The sequence below is a fragment of the Colletotrichum costaricense genome (assembly GCF_030867565.1).
Source record: "Colletotrichum costaricense strain IMI 309622 chromosome Unknown Scaffold_10.1, whole genome shotgun sequence".
In the NCBI taxonomy this organism is placed as follows: domain Eukaryota; kingdom Fungi; phylum Ascomycota; class Sordariomycetes; order Glomerellales; family Glomerellaceae; genus Colletotrichum; species Colletotrichum costaricense.
Genome location: NW_026848239.1, coordinates 1,201,734 through 1,226,847, shown reverse-complemented (window position 1 = coordinate 1,226,847; position 25,114 = coordinate 1,201,734). Strand labels below are relative to the sequence as shown.

General features: G+C 49.3%; 12 protein-coding genes across 12 annotated transcripts; 5 read left to right on the top strand and 7 right to left on the bottom strand.

Moving 5' to 3' along the window:
- Positions 1 to 232: 232 nt before the first annotated feature.
- On the bottom strand, positions 233 to 1,085 carry CCOS01_10022 (glycosyl hydrolase family 61; the record flags this gene model as incomplete). The annotated part of the gene is made up of 3 exons (XM_060458179.1): positions 233 to 288; positions 355 to 385; positions 459 to 1,085. 3 exons carry the CDS (start codon positions 1,083 to 1,085, stop codon positions 233 to 235), a joined length of 714 nt encoding a protein of 237 aa, XP_060311344.1.
- Positions 1,086 to 4,455: 3,370 nt separating this feature from the next.
- CCOS01_10021 (uncharacterized protein) lies at positions 4,456 to 5,253 on the top strand (the record flags this gene model as incomplete). Its single annotated transcript, XM_060458178.1, has 2 exons — positions 4,456 to 4,811; positions 4,887 to 5,253. The coding sequence occupies 2 exons, from the start codon at positions 4,456 to 4,458 to the stop codon at positions 5,251 to 5,253; spliced, it is 723 nt and encodes a 240-aa protein (XP_060311343.1).
- A 520-nt stretch (positions 5,254 to 5,773) lies between these two features.
- Positions 5,774 to 6,723, bottom strand: CCOS01_10020 (uncharacterized protein; the record flags this gene model as incomplete). Its single annotated transcript, XM_060458177.1, has 3 exons — positions 5,774 to 5,953; positions 6,036 to 6,347; positions 6,454 to 6,723. 3 exons carry the CDS (start codon positions 6,721 to 6,723, stop codon positions 5,774 to 5,776), a joined length of 762 nt encoding a protein of 253 aa, XP_060311342.1.
- A 1,663-nt stretch (positions 6,724 to 8,386) lies between these two features.
- On the top strand, positions 8,387 to 9,588 carry CCOS01_10019 (uncharacterized protein; the record flags this gene model as incomplete). The annotated part of the gene is made up of 4 exons (XM_060458176.1): positions 8,387 to 8,569; positions 8,628 to 8,751; positions 8,889 to 9,431; positions 9,485 to 9,588. 4 exons carry the CDS (start codon positions 8,387 to 8,389, stop codon positions 9,586 to 9,588), a joined length of 954 nt encoding a protein of 317 aa, XP_060311341.1.
- A 543-nt stretch (positions 9,589 to 10,131) lies between these two features.
- On the bottom strand, positions 10,132 to 10,377 carry CCOS01_10018 (uncharacterized protein; the record flags this gene model as incomplete). Its single annotated transcript, XM_060458175.1, has 1 exon — positions 10,132 to 10,377. The coding sequence occupies one exon, from the start codon at positions 10,375 to 10,377 to the stop codon at positions 10,132 to 10,134; it is 246 nt and encodes an 81-aa protein (XP_060311340.1).
- Positions 10,378 to 13,629: 3,252 nt separating this feature from the next.
- CCOS01_10017 (uncharacterized protein) lies at positions 13,630 to 14,202 on the bottom strand (the record flags this gene model as incomplete). Its single annotated transcript, XM_060458174.1, has 1 exon — positions 13,630 to 14,202. A coding segment is annotated over one exon (573 nt), but the record flags the coding sequence as incomplete, so codon positions are not given.
- Positions 14,203 to 15,588: 1,386 nt separating this feature from the next.
- Positions 15,589 to 15,944, top strand: CCOS01_10016 (uncharacterized protein; the record flags this gene model as incomplete). Its single annotated transcript, XM_060458173.1, has 3 exons — positions 15,589 to 15,687; positions 15,742 to 15,801; positions 15,873 to 15,944. 3 exons carry the CDS (start codon positions 15,589 to 15,591, stop codon positions 15,942 to 15,944), a joined length of 231 nt encoding a protein of 76 aa, XP_060311338.1.
- Positions 15,945 to 16,127: 183 nt separating this feature from the next.
- CCOS01_10015 (uncharacterized protein) lies at positions 16,128 to 17,444 on the bottom strand (the record flags this gene model as incomplete). Its single annotated transcript, XM_060458172.1, has 4 exons — positions 16,128 to 16,261; positions 16,319 to 16,494; positions 16,547 to 17,226; positions 17,361 to 17,444. 4 exons carry the CDS (start codon positions 17,442 to 17,444, stop codon positions 16,128 to 16,130), a joined length of 1,074 nt encoding a protein of 357 aa, XP_060311337.1.
- A 976-nt stretch (positions 17,445 to 18,420) lies between these two features.
- On the bottom strand, positions 18,421 to 19,257 carry CCOS01_10014 (uncharacterized protein; the record flags this gene model as incomplete). Its single annotated transcript, XM_060458171.1, has 2 exons — positions 18,421 to 18,491; positions 18,570 to 19,257. 2 exons carry the CDS (start codon positions 19,255 to 19,257, stop codon positions 18,421 to 18,423), a joined length of 759 nt encoding a protein of 252 aa, XP_060311336.1.
- Positions 19,258 to 20,543: 1,286 nt separating this feature from the next.
- CCOS01_10013 (uncharacterized protein) lies at positions 20,544 to 20,906 on the top strand (the record flags this gene model as incomplete). Its single annotated transcript, XM_060458170.1, has 1 exon — positions 20,544 to 20,906. One exon carries the CDS (start codon positions 20,544 to 20,546, stop codon positions 20,904 to 20,906), a length of 363 nt encoding a protein of 120 aa, XP_060311335.1.
- A 554-nt stretch (positions 20,907 to 21,460) lies between these two features.
- Positions 21,461 to 22,669, bottom strand: CCOS01_10012 (DUF453 domain protein; the record flags this gene model as incomplete). The annotated part of the gene is made up of 2 exons (XM_060458169.1): positions 21,461 to 22,075; positions 22,136 to 22,669. 2 exons carry the CDS (start codon positions 22,667 to 22,669, stop codon positions 21,461 to 21,463), a joined length of 1,149 nt encoding a protein of 382 aa, XP_060311334.1.
- A 971-nt stretch (positions 22,670 to 23,640) lies between these two features.
- Positions 23,641 to 24,669, top strand: CCOS01_10011 (PhlG protein; the record flags this gene model as incomplete). The annotated part of the gene is made up of 1 exon (XM_060458168.1): positions 23,641 to 24,669. The coding sequence occupies one exon, from the start codon at positions 23,641 to 23,643 to the stop codon at positions 24,667 to 24,669; it is 1,029 nt and encodes a 342-aa protein (XP_060311333.1).
- Positions 24,670 to 25,114: the final 445 nt, after the last annotated feature.

The following is a 25,114-nucleotide window of genomic DNA, read 5'->3' as shown; positions in this document are numbered from 1 at the left end:
TTTCATACCGCTATCATTTAATTTTTCTATTCTCTCCTGAAGTTGATCTGTCAATAGTCTTACAGCAATCAGGAGCAAATGAGTTTTTCCGACATCTTATCTGAATCAAAGGATGTAGGCTTTCCGCCACCATCACTAGGAAAAGGTAGATGTAACTAGTCAAAACTAAGGTAGCCTATGTCAACCGAGCCAAAGTCTCATTCAAGCTATTAGTGCATCCAAGACTGCGTATCTAGCACGTAAACAGGCTAGGGCCGGGAATCGTGTAGGACTCAACCGGGGGCCAATCTAGAAACGTCCTTGTCAGCTAAAATGTGCTTCATGGATGCCAAAGGAAAATTCTGGAAGACGTACAGATGTTGATCGTAACTCCAGGGTCGGTACCCTATAGATAATGAGTAGTTAGTAGTCATACACGAGAGTTGAGAGATTCAATATTTAGAAGCACAACTGCTAACCTTGTACGCTCCAGGCAAGCTGACAGTCGAGGGAGTCTTGGTGCCAGTGCCTCCGACAACGTTGATCTGAGCACATTCCATGTAGAACTGGGCACCCGGGTAGCTGCCAGCACCGTGCAGGGCAATCATTTCCGCGCGAAGGAGATACTGGCCAGGAGCGATACACTCTGGAATCTTGATGCTGTGGCGTCCCTGGCCGTTGATGACCTTTTCGGTTCCCCAAACGCCACCGCTGTAGCCGTCTTGCTGAATCTTGAACCAGCCATCTCCGACGCCCGAATCGGTAGTAGCGTCGCTGACCTTCTTCAGATACGCGATGGTCGGGCCCTTGTGACTGCTGTCCATGACATCCGCGGGCGCAGAGCCGGTAGAGCTGAGCATGTAACGCCAGATAGCGGTAACGTTCTGCCCGGCCTGAACAGTGATGACCTTGGAAGTGGGCGTCGTGGGGTTCGGGGCGCCGTTGCATGCGAGAGAGCTGGAGGTAACATCTTCGATAGGGCCATTGTAGGAGGGAACGCGAACGCCGTTGCCGACGCCCTGGTTCGTGCCGCCCACCTCGAGGGACGAGAAAATGGTGTGGGCACTGGCCATACTGGCCGTCAGAAGAGGAATAAGAACCTTCATTGCAGGTTTGGGTTAGGCGTTTCTTGGTCAGAAAATGGCTGGATGAAAGAATGAATATGTGCTCAAACGCGCTCGGCTCGATTAGGGCAGTGGTCAAGTAGAGATGAAGCAACGAACTCGAGGGGTATATATAGGAGTTCCTTCCCTTCATTGATCCATCAAATGCTGACGTCGCGAGTGTTCTTTTCTTCTCGGAGGGTTTCCCGTTCGAGGCGAGTTAGACCAGCTGACAAGAAGCCAAGACTGCCACGCCGGCGACACACCGGCCGTGATGTTGCTATATTACGACAAATAGGCGAATCGTCTGGCTTTATGAGGTCGGGAGGATCATCAGCCAGGGCTCCGGGTGGATCGACGGAGGATGATGGTCCGGATTACACAGCGATGTTGGTCGGAACCGGTACCGAGATTCCCGTTCGCCGTGACCCAAGGCTCTGGGCGTTCATTTAATTGAGGTACTCTAATTCGTGCTTCTCTAGTCGTCCTTCTCTGCAAGTGACATGTCTTCACCTGCCTCCCGGCTCTGCGTCTCTTTATGCATGCGAAGATCGTCTGAGAGGACGGTGTCAACAGTCAACTGCCTAAATCAGCAGGGCATGCGCAGCGATTGATTACCCTGTAGCATCGATATTTCCTACCCAACCCGACGACTGAATGATACATGTGATAGGCAGATTTTGAGACGTCGACAGACTCTACATGCTCTTCTAAAATGCCGCGTTTGCGACGCGAATCAATAAATGACCTCTAGCTTTACTTCAGACCGGCTCAGCCACCATTAAAATCAAAGCCCCCAGATTATCGGAACAATTTCTGCTCACTTATCCTATAAACTTACATCTCGGCAAGCACCCGCTCCTGCAATTGGCATTTTCAGTTGATTCTCGACATTAAACTCACATTAGACGTCGTGGCAACCAACTACCTATGCATATCTACTCCACAATACCAGGCCTCTTCAGCCTTGCCATATGTGAACAGGGGCTCTCAAGTGTTTAAATTGATGAAAAACATACTTCTGCGGGAGAAGTGTTGTTGTTCGGTTTCCGCGAGGGATGCGCATTGACGTCTCGTCATGCCGTGGTCTTCCATGTCTTTGAATAATGATCATGTTGAGTCGACAATTGATAGAAAAGCAAGTTCATTGTCAGAATGAGGGTAAAGGTGGACAATAAGAAACACGAGCGTTGGGCGTCAAACCTATGGAGCTTCGAGAGGGCAGGCAGGATGAGGAAGTCGTCTGTAGCCGCATTGAGAAGCAAAAAGAAAAAGCTACCTTGCCATGCACTATTTAATACTACTGCGATTGCAGAGTCGATGCGACTTGTGTTGTTTGCATGCATAAGATCAACTTTACCCAGTAAAGGTATCCGCGCAGATCCGACTCGATTAAAGAACGCTACAGTCGCCCGAAGTCATAAGTTTTAGAGGTTGCTTAGGTCATCTTTAAGGGCCCAGATTGATCTTGCTGGAATGCAAAAACGGTCGTCCGATGCCTCACTAGGGTAAGCCACAAGGAAGAAAAATCTAGATCGATCAACGTCACCAACTGGAATTTTTCGACTCTTCCTTCCCGGGTGGCTTGCTTAGTAGATCCACTAACTCGCTGGTTCCTGCACTAGACCACGCAAAGAGTCCTCGAAGCCCTGGCAGGGTGGGTATTTTGACTGGGTGATGCGGTGTTAGTACGATCGATGATTACTGCTTTTTTGAGAGAAATTCTCGGCCGATCTCCCGGCATCTGTGCCCAGATGGATATGGACTTTTGCTAGCAAAACCAGTCCATGAGATGGCCGCGTTGGCAAACCGATTATTCAATGCATGGCGGAGAACGAGACCTTAACTATTATGTCACCCTTCATACGATGCCAACAGCTTTGGGTCACGTTACTTGCAAGCTTGGCACTAGACATGCGTTACGTAACACCACTTCCCCCTTTTCTTCAGATTGTCGTCTTGGCAAGCCAAGTGAGATTCCCAACTTCCTAACCGTGGACAGTGGAGCACCTTATCATCCAAAGAAGCTTTACCAAGGCGTTGCATCTTGCAGCGCCTAGAAATAACTCTTCCGAGCCTCCGCATCGAGCCTCTTAAGACGGGAAAATGGAGTCTTGATCATGACTGCTTCCATCACCATCATGCCCTCGAGAAGTGACGAGGCAGGACTTCCCAGCTTCACATTGTATGCACACGAAAAGAGCCACGAGTCCTGTGGATACCTGGCAGATTTGCTCCCCGCTTCTCCCCATAAAACCAGGTTCACTCAAGGTGAACCGTTGGACCGTAGAGCCTCACGCGGAAAGAGGAGGTCAATGCCCTCGCAGTCTACCAATCATCCTGCCTCAAACCAAGCAGCCGCTGCCAACGAGAATGGGCTCGCGGCAGTGCAAGCTTTAGTGCCGAGGAGAGTCACGGGAGGATTGTGTAGATCCGACAATCCAGTCCGCGGTGTGCGCGGGAGCTCTCACCGGGGGAAAACCGAGCGGGCCTCCGGGACAAAGGTATCCACTGTTTGTGACGTGACGATCGAAATGAATCGGACCTTTAGCCAAACCGAGCGAGCTGAATTACAAAACACAGCGCGGTGTCTTCGACTGTCCGCTCCAAGTCCTTCCAAACTTCCAAGGCTATTCAACAACGGGTTAATTCAACGGTTGTGTCTCAGTTAAGACCGCTACAAAAAGCAAATTGCGGCCCGGTGAGAGGCGTGCCCTAGCTACGTACCTAGTATCAGGTAGGTAGGTAAAGATAGAAACCAACGAACACGAGATAGCACATGCATTTTTCTTTGTGTTCCCCAACAGCTTTAACTGGAGGGTGCCAAATGCACCTCTCGGCGGCATGCCTGCTTTAGTGGCGAGTCGAGTCCTCGAAGCGAGAAGAGAGATAGAGAGAGAGAGACTGCGAGAGGTCTGGCCTGGGCCGGCCGGACGAGTCTGCGCCCCTTTCCCGAACCCACTTGGGTCGGGTGGAGGGTCGCAGTTTGGCAACCAAGAATTTCGACAAAAACTCCTGATTTGTTTGCCATGCGAACCCACTTACCGCGTGGGAGGTTGCATTGTGCAGTCCCATCGAGAATTTCGATAAAACTCCTGGGTGTTTACCATTGCGCCAGTGGTCCATTTGCCTCCGTTTCTCTCTTCCCTCCCCGTTGCGCGCGTAGTGTCTTCTTTGCGAGTTTCCGGCCACCACATTCTTTTGATCAACAACTTTCCCACCCCTTCCACTCTTTTAACTTAGACTTATTCGTAAAGTTTAAGATCAGCAAACATCGATTCAGTTGATTATCATAATCGTTATTCAACGTCCGCTCTTTATACCTAATTTACAGCTATAACTACCTCTGTAAATCTATATCAAGTCCATCATAATGGCCGTCCGAACCGCCGAAGTAGCCGCCCCTGCCGTCACCACCGCACCGACCGGCACTCCCGTGCCCGTCGCGACGGTGGCACTCACGACGACCTTCACGCCGCCCGCAGAATGTACCGAGAACCACTTGACCATGTTGGTCGGCGCCCTCGAGAAGATCTGGATTAACGAGCCCGTACCTCTACCCAACTCGACCCTCTCATCCTGCCACCCCACGCAATGGGTTAACGGCTACTCATCCGCCCTCTCCGCCTCCAGCTCCATCGCACCCTTCATGAGCCCTCTTGTTTGCCCGAGCGGATACAGCACAGAGAGCAGCACCTGGTCAAGCGGATACATTGCCTGCTGCGCTTCGTAAGTTCTCCTAGCCCTACGATCTGAGCCAAGAATAGCCAAGGTTATGTCCAAGATGCTAATTCTACCTGACAGCGGCTTCACCTTCGCTGCACCCGCCAAGACCGCCGACGCCGATCGCCCGGCTTACGGCGGCACATGTTACAGCAACTTCGACCTCAGCCAGACCGCTACCGTCACCGTCTACAACCCTGAGGAACTCTCCACCACCATCGCCTGGGTTGCGACAACAACGCCCGCACAAGCCTACGCTCACCCCATCGACGGTATTGCAGCAGACTACACACCGGGCGCCTCCACCTCAGGTTCATCCGGATCAACAAAAACTAACAGCGCCGGTGTGGCTGTCGAGACGGACGAGAACGCGGCGCCTAGATTGGGAGGTAACTCAAGGGCAGCATTCATTGTTGGGTTCTTGCTCGCGAGTGTGATGATGTGGTAGATTCCCCCCAACTTGCCATTTCAGGCTGCCGGTTGTGATCAGCGACTACAACCATTATGTTACGACTTAAGATTCTGCTTCTTCAACTACCGGATTATCGAGGGAAAACGGCACTTCGCCAGGTCATGTCATTTTGCAATATTACGAAAGAATATTCTTTGGGTCTACCTTACCTCTCTAGTAGCCTTTTATACTACATAATTTTCAACCAAGCTCTGCGTAGCTTATCCTCGTCATCGCGTGGGATTATGGGCCAAAATCACCTGGCACCAGCTCGTACACATGCCCTGCCCGAGTTTCCTTTGTTTGAAGTGGCTGAACATGGAGGAATGTGTCAATGATTTGAAAAGTACGCTGAGTGCGACTAAGTAGGTTTCGACGAGTGCGGTGTCCTACATTCTGCTACGTCAATTCGACCAACTAGTGTTAAGGTACATGTACAGTTGCTTCAAGCCTTGAAGATATGGTAGTTCGGTATCCAGATTCAGAAACCTTCAATCTGGGTCAGGCATCGCCCGATTCAAAGCTCGTCTCTTACCGTATCACGATGGTCATCAAGCGCTTCTTTCAGATTCTCATCCGTCCCTGCCATCTTGTGCAAGTCCGCCCATCTTTCATCTTCGTCTTCATCGTCAATCAGAACCGCCAACCTGCTGACGAATTCGATGAGGGTTTTTCGGTCCGCGTTGAGCCAGGCGGCCTTCGTCAATAAATCAGCATTCATTCTCGCAACGTCAACGAGACACTTAAGCTCTTTGGCGCTAGGAACATAGATAACTTACTTCGGCGTTTTGTATCACGGCCTGCCTGGACTCATACATCTTTTTTGTTTCTTGCGTCACCTTAAAAGTACCCCGAACGCCGAAGATCTTGCACAGCGCCATCCGAGCATGTTCTCGCTCCTCTTCTGTGTCCAACGATGCATCGAGAAATGGCTTGAACTTGGATGTAACATAGGTAAAATTGGTCGCCTCGACAATTTTGGCCCATGCCGCCTGCGTCTCGTTGAGGGGCTCCATCTCGTCATGAAACCTGTTGAAAGCTAGCTGCAATTTGTCGCCGACGTCTTCCCACCCGGCTTCTTGCAACTGAATCTGGAAGTTTCAATGGTGGTAAGTCACAGGTGCAAGACGAAATGTATATATACTTTCTATCCGAAGTTGCCGAGTTTCTTTTATTCGGCATGTGGGATAGACTTACTTCAATCACATCGCGCGTACTAGCATACTTGTATAGGTCCATCCATTGGATGTCCTTCGCTTCTCGCCTCAATACAGTCCCATAAGCTGTATCAAAAACAGCCTTTGCTATTTCAATGTCGCTGAAGGAGTTTGGGAAGGCTGTGCCATTTTCATTGGACATTGAGGACTCGTTCCAAGGCATGTACATGTAAAAAGCCTGGTAAAGGTGGAAGAGAATATTGACCAAAAGGGAGAAGACATGCTTGAAGACAAAGCCACTGGTCCCCATGGTGAAGTTGCGGAGATTCTGTACTAGAATCGAATTCTACCAAGCGACTTTCAATTGGAATAGAAAAGGTAAGGTCAAGAAGCTGATCGAATGCAGGATTTCAGCGCAAACATGACGGACGTTGTAACACTTAAATACTTGGTATGAGCAGTGTCAAGCAGAGCAAACCGCCTCTTTCCTTCTTGGCTTCTGAGGTTTTGGGGCGTCAAATTGATAGAAACTAGCCCTGTTCTCACGCCCACTCGAACCAACAAACGTCCACTTTTCTGCAGCATCCCAGCAAGGCAGCGCCTCTCATGAGGCACATCCGTCAGATACAGTTAGCTCAAGGCCCCCCAGCAATCATCACAGGAAAGATTCACGCCTTGTCATTGGCCCGCACACCTTCGTAGGATTTCCATCCTGGCCTCTTCAGGTACGTAACCGTTAGGAAGGCAAGCGGGATTGATGCGGTTTGTGGGCAGTAGGCTGGAAACGGGCATCCGAAGCCTCTCTGGTCGGGCACAGAAGTCGCATGCAAGGACGTACCTTAGGCTCAATGTGACACCTCATGGCTCAAGGAGGCTGTCTGCCATGGACTGCTACCTTGGCGTAAGACTCGGAGACAACCGACAACAGATGGCCCTTTCCAACTTCGGTGAGAGACATTCGGTATACGCCATCGGAAAGAGCAGCGGCAAAACGATATTACTTGGACTCACCTTTCAATTGGATTCAGCATCGTACATGTAGCGAAGACAAAGATCACTGCATGTACCTAAGCAACACAACGTTGTAGGCTCTCGCCATTCAAGGTGGGCGGATAAAATGAAGCAGAACTTTGTTCGATTTCCTCACTGATAGTGAATGCTACTCCCGATTTTTCAGATCTTCTCCCTTAAGCCTCACCACCTATCATGATACACGTCCCATCAGCAATGTTCTTAATCTACCAGCATCAAGATATCCGGATGCAGAAGCTGGAGCAATGGACGTGGCTGTGCCTCAGTATGACGCCTCACCACGCTTGGCAGAAACCACACAAACGGAACTTCGGTTGAATGCCTAGTTCTTACGCCCAGGACGAGTTGCTCGGAAGAACGCACCAACTGACGATATGTCTCGAACGGATGCAATAAAGATATAACTTCACAGGTCTTCACCTCTCATAGCATGGAGAGCCATATGCTTCAGAGGCTATACCCAAATGGAATTCCCCTTCTGACCTTCACTCTTCACCATGCACTTTCTAGTCAAGTGCAGACAGGATAGTGAGGTAATTTTGGAGTTTCACCCACCAAAGGTGACTCAACACTCGAGGAACCTCGGATTCGTACACCAAGTAAAAGCCGCCTGTGTCATCCCGCAGTTGGAAATATACGGGCCCGGAACCCGGTAGCGCAACGCTGTGACCCGGCCCGGGTCAGAGGCTCCTGCGTCGACTGCACTAACCCCCACCTCGAATGCGGGGAAGCTTGGAGCCTTACCATGCACAGATTTTGCGGGGAGCAAATGGGCAGGTCTCGAATGAGGTCAGCGGTGAGTAGTGCAGAGATATCCTTCCTCCACCCTGTACCTGAAGCAGGCTTTTACATGGGGTATCACTTTTACGCTTAACGCGACTCACTGGTTCAGAAAGAATCCGTTACCGCCAACAACAAATTAGATCTCTTCTATCGCTTTCATGTCGGTAGAAGATTCCTCGCCATGCTCCCCGCGTGCCAACTCCACCACACGACCACGCAAGATTTGGACCCCTGAAGAAGATGTGACATTGAAGACGCTCGTTGCTCGCTACGGAGACGCACGAGGTCCCCAGGGGCATTGGAAAGATATTGCCGCTGCACTCCAAGACCGCACTGCCAAGGTTAAACCCACTCCACCTTCCAGAGGCAATATGGCTATGAGGGCTGACAGACCACAAGGACTGTCGGAAGCGATGGTTTCATTCTCTTGATCCGTCCATCAAAAAGGGTCGGTGGACAGCAGAAGAAGATCAGATCCTCTTGTCGGCTTATGCTCGAATGGGCCCTGCATGGCACGACATCGGTATGCTAGAATCCTGTGATACCCATGTATTATCTCACTCGCTGATACCGGTCTCTTTGCTTGCGAAGCCCTCCTGATACCTGGGAGGAAGGATGACCAATGTTCGAAAAGATACATGGATATCTTGAGTCCAAAAGTCAAAGACCGCCTTAGTGGATGGTCGCCACAAGAAGACGAAGTTCTACGAGAAGGTGTTCGGACGCTGGGTCACCGGTGGTCTGCTTTATCGGCAAAGCTGCCAGGCCGGCCACCTCTCACCTGTCGTAACAGATGGCGAGCACTTTCAAAAACATCCAAAAGGCCTCTGACTACAGGAACACCCTCCCCACGGTCGCCTGCCACAAGGAAGCGTGGCGATGCCACGGCATTTGATGCACCCGAACCCTCCTTAAACTCGCTCCTAGTAGCAACTGAAGCTGATGCCGACATCGGAAACGTCATCGATATCAATGGTATAGTCACATCTATGGTGGAAATGAGCACCGGGCTAGATACGGACGACTTTCGCTTCGTCGGCGATGCAGTGTCTTACAATCCAATCCTACACCAGTCCCAACTCAGCTCAAATCTTCCGCCAAGCTTGGATCTTGGCCACCTATCCGAGCCGCTGCACCAGTCTCTGAGGGAACCCACCTCAAACAGTCACAACAGCACTCCTAAAGAATGGAGATCGAACAAACTTGATACAGAGATACCGCAAACAAATCAGTCTTCTGCAGTGCGCAACTTAGAGACATCGTTCTCGGTTCCAAATATCACTTTGGAGACCCCAGCTCTCTCACCAGATCCAATCTGCTCAAGGATATCCCCACCTCAGTACCTCTACGCCTTCTCTGATGGCAACCTGCCAAGTCAGCCGACGGGTCCTCCTATAGATGTAGAACCACCACAACAAGTTGTACACCACCACCATCATTATCACCACCACTACCATCATCATCACCATCATTATCATGAGACGGAAGAGAACTTGAATGGTTCTTTGAGGCAATTAGAGATAGAAGCAGAGACAAAATCTCTTCAGTCTTAAATTCGACTTTTGGTCAGCCATCTCCTGCGAAGAGGGATGGACAACACGTAGTGTGTCTAGCAATGAAACATGTGAATATGCGTTATTTCGAAAGTAATGTTTTCTTCTAGTAACCGATTGTAATTCGACTTAATGAATAAACAAAATTGCGTCTAAGTGAATGGGGAACGCATGATAAATCTTACGTAGAAAGCAATGCAAACAAAGTATGAAACCCATGTTCATTCACACCATATGAGTTCCTCGTCAATTTCTCAAGAACAATTGGGTAAGAACGAAGATCATCAAGCTGCATATCTCGAGGGCTCTTGGAAATTAGGCTGTGGTTCTTGGCTGCACTACCATAGAGCTCAAGCGCCATCGTGGGATGGAGGACCGAGTACCATCCTATGCCCTGAAAACTCCAACCCTAGCTCTACAACTAGAGTCTCCAGGTGCGCCATTCTTGTTGCATGCTTTTCTAAAATTGCAATTGTTGATGGCTTTGACGACCCAGAAGTAGTTATCGTAGTGGTTACACTCGGCATATCCGTTGTCGTAAACATATGGGTCGTTACCACATACGGTAAGCGTGGCGTCGCTATTTGGTGTTCCATCAGCGTTGGTGCAGTGACAGTACTTGTACGTATCACAAGCTTAACTGGCCAGAACCAAGGCTAGAACTGAGAAGACGACTGATGGCTTCATGATGCATGAATATGTGTTGCTGGATATGTTAGCTACAAGCCCATATGATTAGGGTATATTTGGGATTGAGACTGAATATACCGTCAACTGGGTCTTGTGTGATATGCTTCTTTTGATGAGCGGTGCTATGTTGGAAAGGGCTCTTCAAGTCTAAATGGCTTCATAACCACCATAAACTGAGATTCTGGGAACAACATTCTTATACAGTTGAACTCGCTGGGACTGGCGTCTGTGGAGAGCGCGGGGTTCTTATCGGTGTGACCGATCCTGCGATGTGAGTGTCACAATCTAAGTTGAGTTCCTGTAGTGTATTCGTATTGCGAAACCTCAGAGAGGTGTCCACCACCTTGTCTTTCACCTGGCAAAGCCATCCATTAGAAATGGAAACAGACAAGAAAACGTCCGTTTAAACAGGAATCGGAAAGATTTGAACTTTAACTCGAAAATGGGCAGTCATCGGAATCCTCTTTCCCGAACTAGCTAGAATAGGCGAAGAATAGAATGCACGGTGGCTCCATCAGTCGATTATGGTTACTGGAGGATCCACTATCACCTTCATACACCTTTACCTCTTTCTCTAAAAACTAAGAGCAAAAAGATCTCTTATCCATAATTAAAACCAATAAACCATGCGTCGCCCATTCGAACACTTGCAATCGCGGGCTACGGTGGGCAGGTAAATAAGTGCCATACAAAGAAACCAGTGGGACAAAATCCAAAAACATACAACACCAGGTATTCGCTGATCGTCACCGACTCAACTACTAATCCGGCCCTCATTGGCTTGTCTATGGGAGAGCGGACGGGATCCCGAATTTTCCAATCGGTATGGTCGTATGTGCTTGGATAGGAAACGCAGCCCGGTCATGTTCCAAGTCATTTGAGTTTGGGTGTCGGCTTCTGTGCCTGATGCAGGGTTGGGCTTCACACGCTCATGACCTTCGGCGAACGATTGCTCGAGTACCTTGATTAGACAGAAAGGTCAACTTTGGGGGCGTAGTGAAGTTGGCTCAGTACCCACGATGTGCAGGGTTGGTTGAGGTTATTATCTCCAGCCGCGGCGTCAGTCACCCAAGCTAGCTTCGTCAAGTTGATTGAGGACATGATGAGTGTCGAATCGAGTAGGTTCTTGACAACTTGTGCCACACCAATGGTGGGATAGATGAATTTGGCCGGGGAAGGGGGAGATTGCCTGACAGTGGAAGTCAACACACGGGAGTAGAATTACCTAGGCCAGGGTTTGCAGAGAACTCGGTTTGGTTTTTGATTCATGCTGGTGTCGAGTGATACTGTTTCAAACATAAATCAACTTATGTGGCGTTGAGATAGCAAGCTCCACACGTAAGCAGTGCAAAATGACATGGTGACATCTTACATCAAGTTAATACGAAGTTCTGCGGATGCGTGCATAGCTATCACCTGCCCCGTCACGAGTCTCATTGACACACTATGGGACTCGGGCCACGGCGTATCATTCAAGCTGAACAGTGTCGAATACCATGGGCTTACAAACAGCTGAGAGTATTGTAGTTATAGCCTAAGCGAAGCTGATCCAAAAGCAGCGGTGTTACGCATGGAATGAAAGAGAATCCTAAACCATCGTGATACGCGACATACCGAAGGAACAGCTGCTAAACATTTACAAAGCTATAAAGAAGACGCAACTCTATTTTCACGATGTTTTACGACTCCTACTAACCGAAGTTGACTTGTCGAATGTATTCTGAGATAGTTCAATCTGTAATATAATGATATCTAAAGAGCCACTTATCCATCAAACCAACTGAAATGCGCTCGCATTCCACCCGTAAGCCTTTAGCAATCTCTGGTCAAGTATTACAGGCGTTCGACCAGAGACTTCCGACTTGTAGGGGTGTTTGATAGTAAGCGGCAGCTCTGCAGTTGCCTCGTCTGCAATGAAGGAAGTACAGATCCATAGACCTCGACGAGAACCTGATTCATTCCAACGAGTACTCTAAATCTTCCCATATGATCCGCTTCCCGGGATTGGAGTTCCCAAAGAGCTTCGTGAAGGTTTCAAACGCAAGCGAGTCGACTGGAATCGAGAGATAGAATCCGGTCCTGTCTAGTTCAGTAGCATCCTTGTTGCTCCGAATGATATCATAGAGCTTCATAGGCTCAGTCGGGTCTTTAGCGTTCTCCTCTGCCCAAATTCGGCGGAGCCCAATAGCTCCTCCCTAGTCTTGGGCGTTTCGATTGGTAGAGGTATCCAATCCATCTTCCCTTTGACCTTGGCGTCTTCGTGCTACTCGCCAAAGTAGGACCCGCAGTCATCCCACATATCACTGTACAGGTCGCTCATATTAGCACCGGCCTTAGCAACAAGAAATCCGTCGAGACACTTCAAAGCCCCTTCTGTTTTGTTTTGCCTTGCTCTTTGAGCTTGCTAATGGGGACGGCAAATTCGCTCAGGTCGAGATCCTTCTTGAGTTCGGTAATTTCAGCTTCAAGATCCTGGGCCCGGATAATGAACATCTGGTCCTGCGAGAAAGAGAAGGCATCGGGATAGCCTTGGTCGCATTCTCTATAAAATTGACGATGATTGCAAGGCTTCCCAGCGAGTCGACCACTTCCTCAGAGAACTTCCCACGTTCGACGGGTATCTTTTGGTACAAATCCCCCAGCTTCTTGAGACACGATTGTGGCTCAGTACTTCGATCAAACAACGATCCTTGATCTGTTGTACTGCTAGAAATATAAAATCTGGAGGCCGTAACTGTCGCCCCAGGTGAGGCCCTAATCCTTTCTATCGTAGATATAGGATAAATCTTGTACAACAGTGATATCCCATGTCATAAGTATGGATACTATCTGAAATTTAAGTTGAGAAATGTCTCGTGGGTATCCAAACCGCCTCATATTTAATCCAAGTCACCTTCCGTTGAGACAACTCATGTTGAACTAAGTACTTTACCATCATTGTGTGATTCAGAACTCATCAACATCCTTGTTGGGCCCACCACAGAGAATCTTCCCATCGCGAACCCATTGAAATAGGCAAGATCCACACGGACTTCTGCTTTCAAATGAGTTAAGCCCAACCAATTCAATTCTCCGAGTAGTCTCATCATGAAGAACATCAAATGACAATCACTGGTCTTTAAGTAGATTGTCCGTGGGATCCTTTAGTTTTAATATTTCTATGATGGAATCTCTGATGATCTGTGATCCCTCATAAATGATCTCAATATGCTGGACTTGTTCGAGGCCAGAGCGTTTGGAAAGCTTCCACGGCCTGTGCCAATGATACTGACTGGTTGCCGTGATCCTACATTCTTTGGTCGGCAGAAAACCCGGCACTCCCGCTCAGCTGTCATTTGTATATCGAATGGCAAGTAGAATAGCTCGATCGACCTCTGACTTTTTTCGCATACCTCGAGAGCAGCTTGGAAACGGCCGGAGGTGACAATGCGAAGAATAAACTTGTCGATGGTATGTAAGGACTTTCTGTCTGGAATGATTTGGGCTCCAGCTTTGGGCGAACAGTCATCAAGGTGGACGAATAAGCCTTCAGGCAAGAAATGGAGATGAGAGAAAGCGGGAGCTATCTCGTCGGCCAAGTCTTCCGCAAGTGTTAGGTTAACACGGTCGATCTGAAATGAAGCATTGCATGCTTGGAGCAAGAGTCGTGTTTGTGAATCGGTGAGTGAGACTTGCTGTACTGCGGAAGGCGACAGGTCGCGCGATTGGAGGATAAGTGTTAACCATCTTTTATATGAGTAAGGCGAGTTGGATATTTATCGCAGATCGGGGTCGTCAATATCGGAGTGGAACGACGTGTTGAATTGTGTTGGGTGTCCTGTAGAGATGTCGGCCTGGACTTGCGCGTAGTCGACGACTTTCTAAACCCACTTCATCACGGCGGATTACGTCGCGGCAGGGCGATTTGGCGGGAGTTCAGTATTAGGTAGCGTTTTTGAGGCGTATTTACAATCTTCTAAGACTAACTTAAAGACTGGTGCACTGCCCCCGAGGATTGTCAAAAACAGCAGAAGGGATGTGTCAGCCCGGAACAAGCAGAATTTGAAGCGGAATGGAATGATGTGACAACGGCCATTCAATTATTTTTTCATCTTTTTCCGCAAATATGCTGGAGATAAGGTTCCTACTCACTGCGGTGGGAGCAAACAATGAGAGCGTATTCCTACAAATGGGCGCTCGACTGTCATCGGAGATACTATGGGGTGCATATCGCGCAAAGAACTTGTTTCCTCGGACAAATCCTCATCACAAGGTTTGTTGTCCACAGACCTCGGCATCGAGATATTAGCCCCTCTAGTGAATGAGACAGAGATGAAGATGACATTCTCTGGCGAGAGTTCTTTGTTTCAGCTCTTTCTGATGATCTGTTGAACACATGGGCGATAGACAGTAGGAACACTGGTCTTCATGGGCTGCAACCCGTAGCATTATCGGATCGCTATGTTGTCCCCCTTCCTCTTTATTTGTGAGAATTGTGGAAGAAGAATTGTAGAAGAGTGATATGCAAGTCACGTAAGCCAATGCTCTCCAGTTCGGACAGATGGAGTTGCCTAAGTTTTCTACTACTTTACATCGCATCTTCAACGTCAAGGGGCGGAAAACATCAGTTTGATAGCTCATCGATGAGGCAACAGTTCAAATTCGGGTTATGTTCGTGGAAGCACTTGAGGAGCTCTTGACTGCGGAAAAACCTAGGGGGAAACCTGAAGTCACGCGCTGCTCCTGAGTCGCGTCAGGAGCAGGGCACGTTCAGGTCATCAACTTGACAAATATTTAGGGGTTTAGTGGTTCCACTCGCTTCTTCGGCGCACCCCTTTACAAACTCTAAAAGCCAGAAACTCTTGGGTTCAGCCCCTGATACTTGAGTAGAATGCCGTTCAAGGTTCGAGAATGCAATCTATATCGAACTTCCTCATACGCTGCAGCCGCTGACACACCAACTCACCAGAGTTTGTGCCGACTATAATTCGGATTTAGCACGGACTTCTATAAATGCGGCCCAATTTCTCGAATTACTGAACCAGAGAACTTTGATACTTTTCACATCTCCAAGTCACATTACGTCTCTCCTCAACAGATACTCGACAGCATCATACCCCCCGAAACCTTAGTTCAAAATGCAATTGCCTACCATTCTCTCGGTGATTCTTTCCATGGCTCTTGTCGGTCAGGCAGCTGCCCAGAAGTCCTACTGCAGAGCCTTTGCCAACAATAACGTAAGCTTATGGGTACCCTGGAAAATGATTCAAACTTTCTCACATTCCCGACAGCTGTCAAACGCTGCGTGCAGAGGCATCGAGGGAGTTTGCACGACGGCTTGTCCGCGTGAGGTAAGTGATTTGCTCACCTGAAAAGATGCACGGTAAAGTTGTCGCGTAACATGTGCTGACATGAAGGAAAGTGCGGAGCTGGTTTTGTGCTTCAGAGTGTGAACGAGGCTGAAGGCAAGTGCGGCTGTTTCTGCAAGAAATAGAGACTCGTGTAGGACCCATAAGCTGCATTTGGTTTTCATCGATTCATACGATACAAATACGTAGTACAAGCATAGCAAGAATATATTGTCAAAATTCCCTCCTTCGAAGCCTGTCCCATGTCAAGGCGGACCGTCTGACGGCTCTTCTTACAAACTCAGCTCACAACGCCGTGTCATCATATCTCATAGAGAAGCACCAACATCAACCAAAACCTTGACTTGGTTGTCCTTATCCGTAATCAACGCCTTGATACCATGTTCTACAAGATCGTCCAATGGAATCTTCCTCGTGATCATGGAGGCAGGTTTGAGGGCTCCTAACGACCTATAAGTAAGTAGCGGTTCGTGTGAACGGGATATTCGAGACTCCTTACCTGTTTTCAAGTTCTCAATCACGGCCTGATAATCCTTCTTCTGATATCCAAGTACAGACTTATACGAGCTTTCTCTCCACGTTACCCAATTTGGGTTGAAGGGAATTTCCTTCTCCCAGATCGCAACATTGATGACCGTGCCGCGTGTCTTGACGGCCATGCACGCAGCTTTGACACTATTCCAAGTGTTAGCAAAAGAACTGCAAGAAAAATGGACGGACTACACACCTAGCCGGTACACCTGCGCAGTCAAGCGTGACATCAGCGCCAATGCCACCAGTAATCTTCATCACCTCCTCCATAACATCTTGGCTCTTGGGATCAATGATGTGTGCTGCTCCAAACTCCTTTGCGAAATTTTGCCTGGCGGTGGCAATCTCCGCTACCATGATATTCGAAACCCCCTTCGCCTTCAAACACAATACAGCGGCCAGCCCGATCGGACCGCCTCCCATCACCAAAACATTGGACTCTGACGTGACAGTAGTGGCAGAGACGGCATGCCAAGCTACCGAAAGCGGCTCCACCAAGGCGCCCAGCTCGAGAGGGATGCCCTCGGGCAAAGGGAAGACCTGATCCGCGGGCACCGACACCGCCTCGCTCAGGCCGCCACCCCAGCCGCTCAGTCCGATGAATCCGCCTGTGTGGCACGCATTCTCGGCACCAGCCTTGCAAGCAGCACACTTACCGCAGTAGATCGTAGGCTGCACGGCGCAAGGGAGGCCGATTTTGAAATGCTCCTGCTTGACTTCTGAGCCTATCTCCTTGATGATGCCAGAGAATTCATGGCCAAGCGTCACGGGGATCTGGTCGCCTGTGACTGGATGTCTAGAGGCGGGGCAGAAGTTAGGGCCGCCGAGGTATTCATGGAGATCTGTCCCGCAGATACCGACGAATGCCGGGGCAATCTGGGGAAAGGTGAAGTGCGTGTCAGTGTCAAGTCTGAACTCCAAAAGTAATGTTACAGTCCCTCCATCTTCCCCGCGCGGGGTAGATGCCGGGCGGACTATGTACTTAGGAGGATACACTGGGGAAATCTCACTTTGATCTGATTAGGGCCACATGGTGGCTCTGGAACCTGTTCGATCCTGATATCTTCCTTGCCGTAATATCTTGCAGCTCTCATGGTGGTAGGTGTAAGTGTTGCTATCGAGTTTTGTTCGGAAAAAATTGTTACTTATGGTAGTCAAAGTGATGGGTGGGAACATGATGCGGAAGCTTGAAGATGGAGAGTCGCGCTTATGTAGTTGAAGGATGGACGAACGGAAGCCCGGTAAGTGACGACGTACTGTGCTTTCTCCTCTCGTGGCGTTACTTTGTCGTCCCAAAGTTCCCGGTACCGAAAGTGTGTCGGTATCACTGCGGAAATAATGTCAGTCGGGTCGTCGTATGATCACCAACTGCATTGAGCACTTCCCACTGCCCCGCACTGTCAGGCCACGTGCTTAGTGGCTGCCATCAGGGATTCTTTCTTGTTTGAGGTCTTGCTGGGAGACTAGGCGCGTCGTGAGGAATATGATATCCGACTGATGCGTGCTTTATGGATGCGTGTCCATATATCATCATGGCTAGCATAGTTTCCTTATTTGATTCACCTTACCACCCAATGTGGAGCGGGATCCTTGCTAACCATGCCGGCCTTAAAGCGACGCTTGAGGTGCAACAACTTGGGTAAATTTGAACTCAAGCACTGCACGAGACCTTAAATAACTTCAGGACCTCACTTCATCTCTCTGCCTATCAGGCCGATTGTGGCGCGCCCGCAAGGAACTGTCACGTCTGGAATTGAAACTACAACAAGGTGCGAGGAGAAACGATTCCAAGTCGACGATTGGGGGACAACAGTCACGATCAGGTGTAAGATCCAGGTTTAAGATCCGTTGTTACCCTGAGGTTTATCATTCTGTATGATGAGTTAGGCACCCTTCAATATCAAATTCCTAGAAACATTCCATCATCATGATAAGTCTTTCCCTGTTACTTCGTCGCTGTGCTCGAAATCAAGGGTATCTTTAGCCGCTCCTGGCCTATCCACTAACGTCGCTGCGTAAGCAACTACTTCAGGTACTTTAGTTATCCAGTCTGCCCTACAAGAACAACCCTCAGACTCCACCTAACGCCCAAGTGTTTCCGAGCTTGTTTCTGCTAAGGGCGATCTTGGAAATCTCCTTGACTGCGTGCATGCAGAAATCAGTATGTGATTGTGCAGAAATTCCAAGCGATGGACAATGCTGGGGAGCAGAACACTTACAGTCTTTCCAGGTCATGGGGTCCTTGGTTTCATCAGCTGACTGCCTCCAGAGCCTCGCCATCCAGCTTGTTACCAACAGGTCCAACTCCTTGTGGTCCATAGGGAGTATGACATCCAACTGGGGCATGCTTAATAGTTTCTTTTCCTTGTCTCTCTTTGCGACTGACTCAATAGCGACAACTTCTCCCTTCATGTTTTTCCAGTGGATCTCATCTTGGTGCTTCATCTGGTGCACCGCGCTATCGCCGGCCTTGAAGTGATCTTTTACCTTCCACCCAGAGACGCCGGGCATCAGGTAGACTTCCTTATATGTTCTCTTAGAGCTCATCTGACCCTGAATAACCGTGACATCGTTCAGCTGCATACTGAAGCTTTCGAGTCCCTTGAGTGGGTCCTGTGTGAAGTCGTAGATGTGGTCCAATCTGGTTCTCACTTTGTCGCTGCCAGCTTCTGAAGAGACTCTGTAAACCACTTTTTGAACTCCATACACCAATGACTTTGCGTCAGTCACAACGTTGCTCAGCTCATAGAGCGCGCGAGGTGGTGAGGTATGGGCGAAGATTGTCGTTTTATCCAGGAACAAGGTTGGTGTTTCTCCACAGCTGAGCTGTGCCCTCGAGTCGCTTACGGTGTTGTCATAAGTTGGCGGTTCCACGTCAACATCAAGCATGGAGGGTTTTGTTGTCATTTTGAGCGATGGGTGTGAGTTGCGATTGCTGGTTGGGTTGTTTTGGTTTTCGCTAGTATGGTGCAGTCCCAGCTGTTACTGAAAAACGAAGTTAAGAGGTAAATGCTGTGTAGTCAAAGACTTCGCGTTGGGCGTGCCTCGGCGTGGGGTGTATCACCCTCAAATAAGGCACTCATGCGCTCCTCCTTTCTCTCCACTGCAAGCGATTGTAACATCTTCGCCAACGTAAGGAACAATCATAAGTGGCTGAGCAGAGCTCGGAATGAGGCCACGCCCAGCTCAGGTGTTGTCACCCGCTGCAGCCAAGGAGAACGGTGCGCCCTGTAATAAGGGGTCTCGTTCTGGAAGCTGACTAGGCACCTAAATTCGGGCTCTAAAATGGGCCATGATTTACAGGCCTTTTAGGTCATTGGCGGTGTCGTCGCGAAGGATGTGCAACCTTGTCTCGGAGAAGCCTTGATGGAGTCTTGGTTAGTAAGGCAGAGCGGCACAGCCACTGCTGCTGCGGTGCCCTGTGCTCCGACTAAAGGCTTGGGGGAGATTATGTTCGGCTCCGAGGACAGATATGTTACGTCACACGCATTGCATTGTGGTGTAGGTAGCTGAATGTTTCCTCTTGTCAGAAGGCGATGTTTCCCCTCGATGAGAGACCTGAAATTTTGGATCGCAACCCTGTGCAGATCTCAACTGTAAAGCCGCCGGAAGGGCTTATGATCTTCACCGGCGCGAAGAGAGGCTGCCCCTTCAGGCAACGACGTTTAGGTAGCTCATGAGCTTCACCAAAGTCATGAAGATGCATGCCCTCTGTATATCGTATCATTCATTTTCCGTGAAAACTCCCTTCGGCTAGACCTTCGGAGTCCATTTAAGTTGATTGCGTGGTACGGAGGATGAATGGAGGAGACAAGTCTTGTGCCTAGGTGATCCTCTGAGCGCATTACATAAGAAATCTCTCCGCTCTGACAATGGCTGTTGTTTGGACTGATGGAGCATGAAGGCCCAGGAGGACATCCAAATATACATCTCCTGAGGAGCCCCCCAAAACGATCAGGTGTGAACATGCCATATGACATGTAAATTGTGGTAAACTGCTGGCTCACCCGTTCTCAATTTACGTGACCGTTTTCATCGGGGGTCTCTCGCTAGCTATTCCGCCTCTGGGGGAAGCATGGGCCATCTATGAAACAAGCGTGACGAAAGACGACGAAAATGTACACCTGCATCCTTTGTTGAATTCTGACCTCACCAACTTCGCTATCCCCAGACGGTTCAACCACAAGTACCAAATGCTACAGAAAGTCATCACCAAGTCGCCGCTGAGATTGCTCACTCCGAAATCAAGACGCGTGTCGGCCGCGTCGGGTAGAACAAACGCGCTCAATCTCTCAACGCGTCTCAGTACCGCCTCGCCACACACCGCAACTTCCAAGACGACCGCTCGCAAAGATACAGTGGAAACGAAATCGCCCGCCAGTGCCAATGCACAGTCGGAAAAGAGGAAGAAGACTATAGCAGAGCAGGATGAGGAGCTGCGATTGAAGCTCGAGGGCATCTCAGGAGACGGCGGCGCATCTGGGGTTGAGTACGAAGGCGGAAAGGCCGAAGGATTGAAAAGAGGTGTCAAAGAAAACATGTTCCGGGTCATATAATCTCACCAAACACTTCCATAGCAGAAAGTCGGAATTCCGGAAAGCTAGCCCCTGGGGTCCATTAGTTTCGCCTCCCTAGCTTCAACTGACCAGCCTGCGGTTCATGCCGGCAGCCGACAAAATATAGCTGTTAGTGCTTCCGTTGCGATTGAGCAGCCTCATGCATGCGTCTTTGCCTCACTTTACTTTCTTTGGGCAGTCGAAGCAGGTTAAGGTACGCTGGAATGAATACCGTCACAAGAAAATTACTCCTATCTTACTATTTGCTAAGGAGCTGTCAATTTGTCGTGTTGTTAATTCATGCATAAGTACTTACCTTGGGGAATTGAACTCCTCGTCACTGGTGGTTTTGTGGATATGTTGTATGTCTGAATGGCTCTCAAGTACTCAAATGCTTCACATTCAATGCTGACACACGAGCGATGCACAGGATCGCCATAGTTTGCATCTTCTCAAAGAGTCTGAATCCACCCGGCCATCTAAATCTTAAACGTAGATGATCTACTTGGCGTGAAATTGTTTCAAAGCCATGAACAGGGTAAAGGCTGCGCCTCCTAGATATCGCTGGGAACAAACAGTTGCCCCTGGAAGATATATCTCGCAGTGCGGACGAAACCCAAAACGCTGAAAGCAGGCAACTTTTCCCCTTGTCCCGCAGCTATGGTTTTAACAGACATTGGGAGATGGCCCGCGGGATGTTGGATTTTGAGAGTGCCACAGGCTAATGTGGCAGGACTCAACAGACGATTGAGGACTGAACCTTCAATCCGGCTGGCAGCAGTCGTACAAACCCCTCCTGTTCCGGCCATACTTGGGTGACAATGATTATCAAGAAACAGGCGCGCTTGAATATGTCCCTCTTCCGACGTTGGCTTTGAGACCAAGGCAACCATCGGAAGCATCGGGGACTGTTCATCAACCTGATTCCAGGCTTTGCATTTGCCAAGCTTCTCAGATATCCGTCCTCTAACTTCTCGGACGCGAGCGATGAGCTCAGAATTGCTGTCAATGGCGCTCACTGTCTCGTTGCCTTGGATGCCGAGGTCTTGCGCAGCGATGAACGCGATAGCATTGCCAACTTCGCAGTACGTAGCTTCGACTGTGCCAAATGTGCATTCGAGTTTATCTATCGGGTTGCCAGTGGGTAGCATTCGTTCAGGTGTTGCTGTCTGCGGCTGGATTCAGCATCGCAACGTTCAAGTTGAATCTGGCTCTACGACCAAACCTACCTGTGAATAGTCCATTAAAATAGGAGCACCGGTCCCGGGACATCCAGATATCGAATAGTCACCCTTCTCTAGTGCTCGCCCATTTGAAGCATCAATCGGAACATGGGCAATCAAAATTGCGCTTGTCCCAGTGTTGTAGATTTTGACCACTCTCTTGCGATTCTGCCAATTGTCTGTTCTTAAGAGTCCCTCATTGATTGCGAAAGGACCAACACCAGCCGAAATATTCCCACAATTAGCACCGTATGAGACGGTTGCTTCATCGAGACCGACTTGAGCAAATGTGTAGTCAACGTCTGCATCAGGTCTTTCCGAAGGCTGGACGATGGCAACTTTTGAGGTTACGATACGTCCGCCGCCCATTCCGTCAATTTGGCCGGGATCAGGCGATCCCATGACACGTAAGAGAAACTTATCTCTCGCTGTCCCTGATTTGGGAAGGTCCTTTGCATGGAAAAAGAGTGCTTTGCTAGTGCCGCCCCGGATGAACGTGGCGAACACAATAGGAGCTTTCAGGAGTTTTGCAGCAGCCATAGTTCGTGTTGCAGCTCAGGTCAACAATAATGAAGGTCCAGAATGATGGTTTATTGGAGAATTTCCTGAGAATGGCTGAGGCGTGGTGAGAAGTATGGTGTTGTCAACTTTCTTATGCTTAGGTATGTGACTGTAGCAATGGCCCGCACGTAGGATGGATTGTTCCGCGCCTAGTTAGTGCGGCAGCAGCACCGGAAGATACCATAAATTTCACCAGCCGCTGACGACAGAGGCGTCTTCCACCAATTACCCCAACTGTTATCTTGACAACAGTAACGGATGAAGGTCACGGTGTGAGCTCTGCACCTACTTCATTGCGCCATCAGTTCAGGATAAACAACTAATCAAAAGCCCCAGAAGTGTTGCAACTTCGTCAGATCCTTCAGTCTTTGGCACTACTGTGCTCAATAGAATACGATAAGACTGTCACATGATCACCGTCCAAGAAAGCAAGTAGGTGACAGGTAGGATAATTAGAGCAAACATCAAGGCAAGCTACGAAAGGTCCAGAATGGTCCGGCACAATTATACCACTGGAGTTTTTGTAAACCTATACAACGCATCGGCCTTCTCAACAAGATTGTCCACTGGTTCTGGACCGACCCCTAGAATCTGAACAAAGAAAAGTCACAGTCTTTGATGATGAGCAATGTTTCCCTACTTCTACTGGCTCCGAATCCCGAAGGTAATTGATGAGTGGCATGGCTTTCTTGTACAAGGCTGTGAAAGTCCGAAAGATCCAATCCGATAGGTAGGTCGTTCGTTACGGGGTTTCAGCAACACGTGAACGGAGCCGAGGTCAAGGGACGCACTTCAGATGGAAGTCAAACCTGGGGGATCTCCGCACAAGCCTCAACGGCCCTGGCGGTTAATAATAAGCTCAACGCCATAAACGTCGTACTGCCTTGCCCGTCTTGATTTCTCTCCTCTACTCGACACCAAAGCCCAAAAGACGGTGCAAAAGTAGCATAATGGAGTCTGGATCTGGATCCCTGCGTCAAAGGTCCGCGGCGCGGATCGCCGCACTAAGAGGCCAATTAGTGACGGGAACGGTGCCGAGTAGGAATGACACCCGAACACCAAACACAACGACAACGAACCAAAGTCAGAATCCCGACAAAGATGGCTACCCAGCAAAAATTCCTCTTACGTACTATCCGCTCGAAACACAAAAAGCTTTCACTTACAATGAGAACCGGATGAAGAGCAAGCTATACGCGAAATACTGCAACAAAGATCTCTACCTCTACGCCGACATTCCGCAGTATATCCGCGAGCCAATGCCAGTAGAGGGCATTCTCCCAATCACAGAATCGCGCCGCCTGCTGGAACCGGGCTACCACGCTCACGAGAATGGATGGCGCTCCCTCCCCGACGGGACAGCGTACGTCACATCACGGACTCGTTTCCCTGGATCGACAGGAGACATGGTCCGCTGGTGGTTCTGGTGGCACAGCGTCGAGCCCGAGCGCTATGCCCTGTGGTTTCCGTACGACCACCTGGCCGCGCGATCGACTTACGCGGACCGGCTACATCGCACTGACCTCTCTCACACGCAAAAATGGCTCGGCTCCACGCACCGTGTAACGGAGTTTATCGGTGCAACCAAGATGACCGTGAATATCCACTTTGTCGACCCGGCGCAGTACGGCCTGCCGTGGGAGGAGCTCAAAGCTGCGGGTTACGAGGCCGCTGTTTGTGCGGAATTGCGCGATGGCCTGGTTTCAAACCTCAAAATTGGGGATTTCCTGCACCTCTGGCGCAAGACTGAGGATGGTCTCGAACTGCGAAGTCGGTATTGGCTTGGTGGGGGCATTCACTACAAAGTGATGGGTATGAAGGTTGGGATCGACTACCTTGCTGGCGCGCTGGGTTTCAAGCATCGCATGGCTGGAGACAACATTGCCTATGAGCATTTTATTCATGATCAGACCGAGTTCACTAATTTGGCTTCTTTCCTGCCGAGTTTGTACGCAGATTATATGGACGGGAAGCTTTGAGCAGGATATACCATGTAATGCTGCCTGTGAATGAGATTTAGTCTTCTACTCCCCAGAGTGATGTCAAAGGTCGAATCAAAGAGATACTGTGCCTTAGTGCCGGGGCTGGTAAGTCACTTTAGTCATAATTAAAGCGATCTAGTTTAGTCTGCTTGATACCATCGTTCAAAATATCAGAGAAACCCAACCAGTAAATGAGCCCACGTTCTCAGGCATTCGATTCGTGGCAACCTTTCAGGACTATTATCAACTCTGCATGCGGGACATGAGGAAAAGGGTTAGTAGGAGTGATGCACGGCTTCGGGGCAAATCTTTGATTTTCAGATGAACAATGATACCATTGTTGGGGACGGTAGACATAGTCGGTGTGTAGTTCTGTAGTAACCATTGCTTATTGGTGTGCTAAGCTAAACGTAATCCGAACTCACAATCTTTGATGAACCTC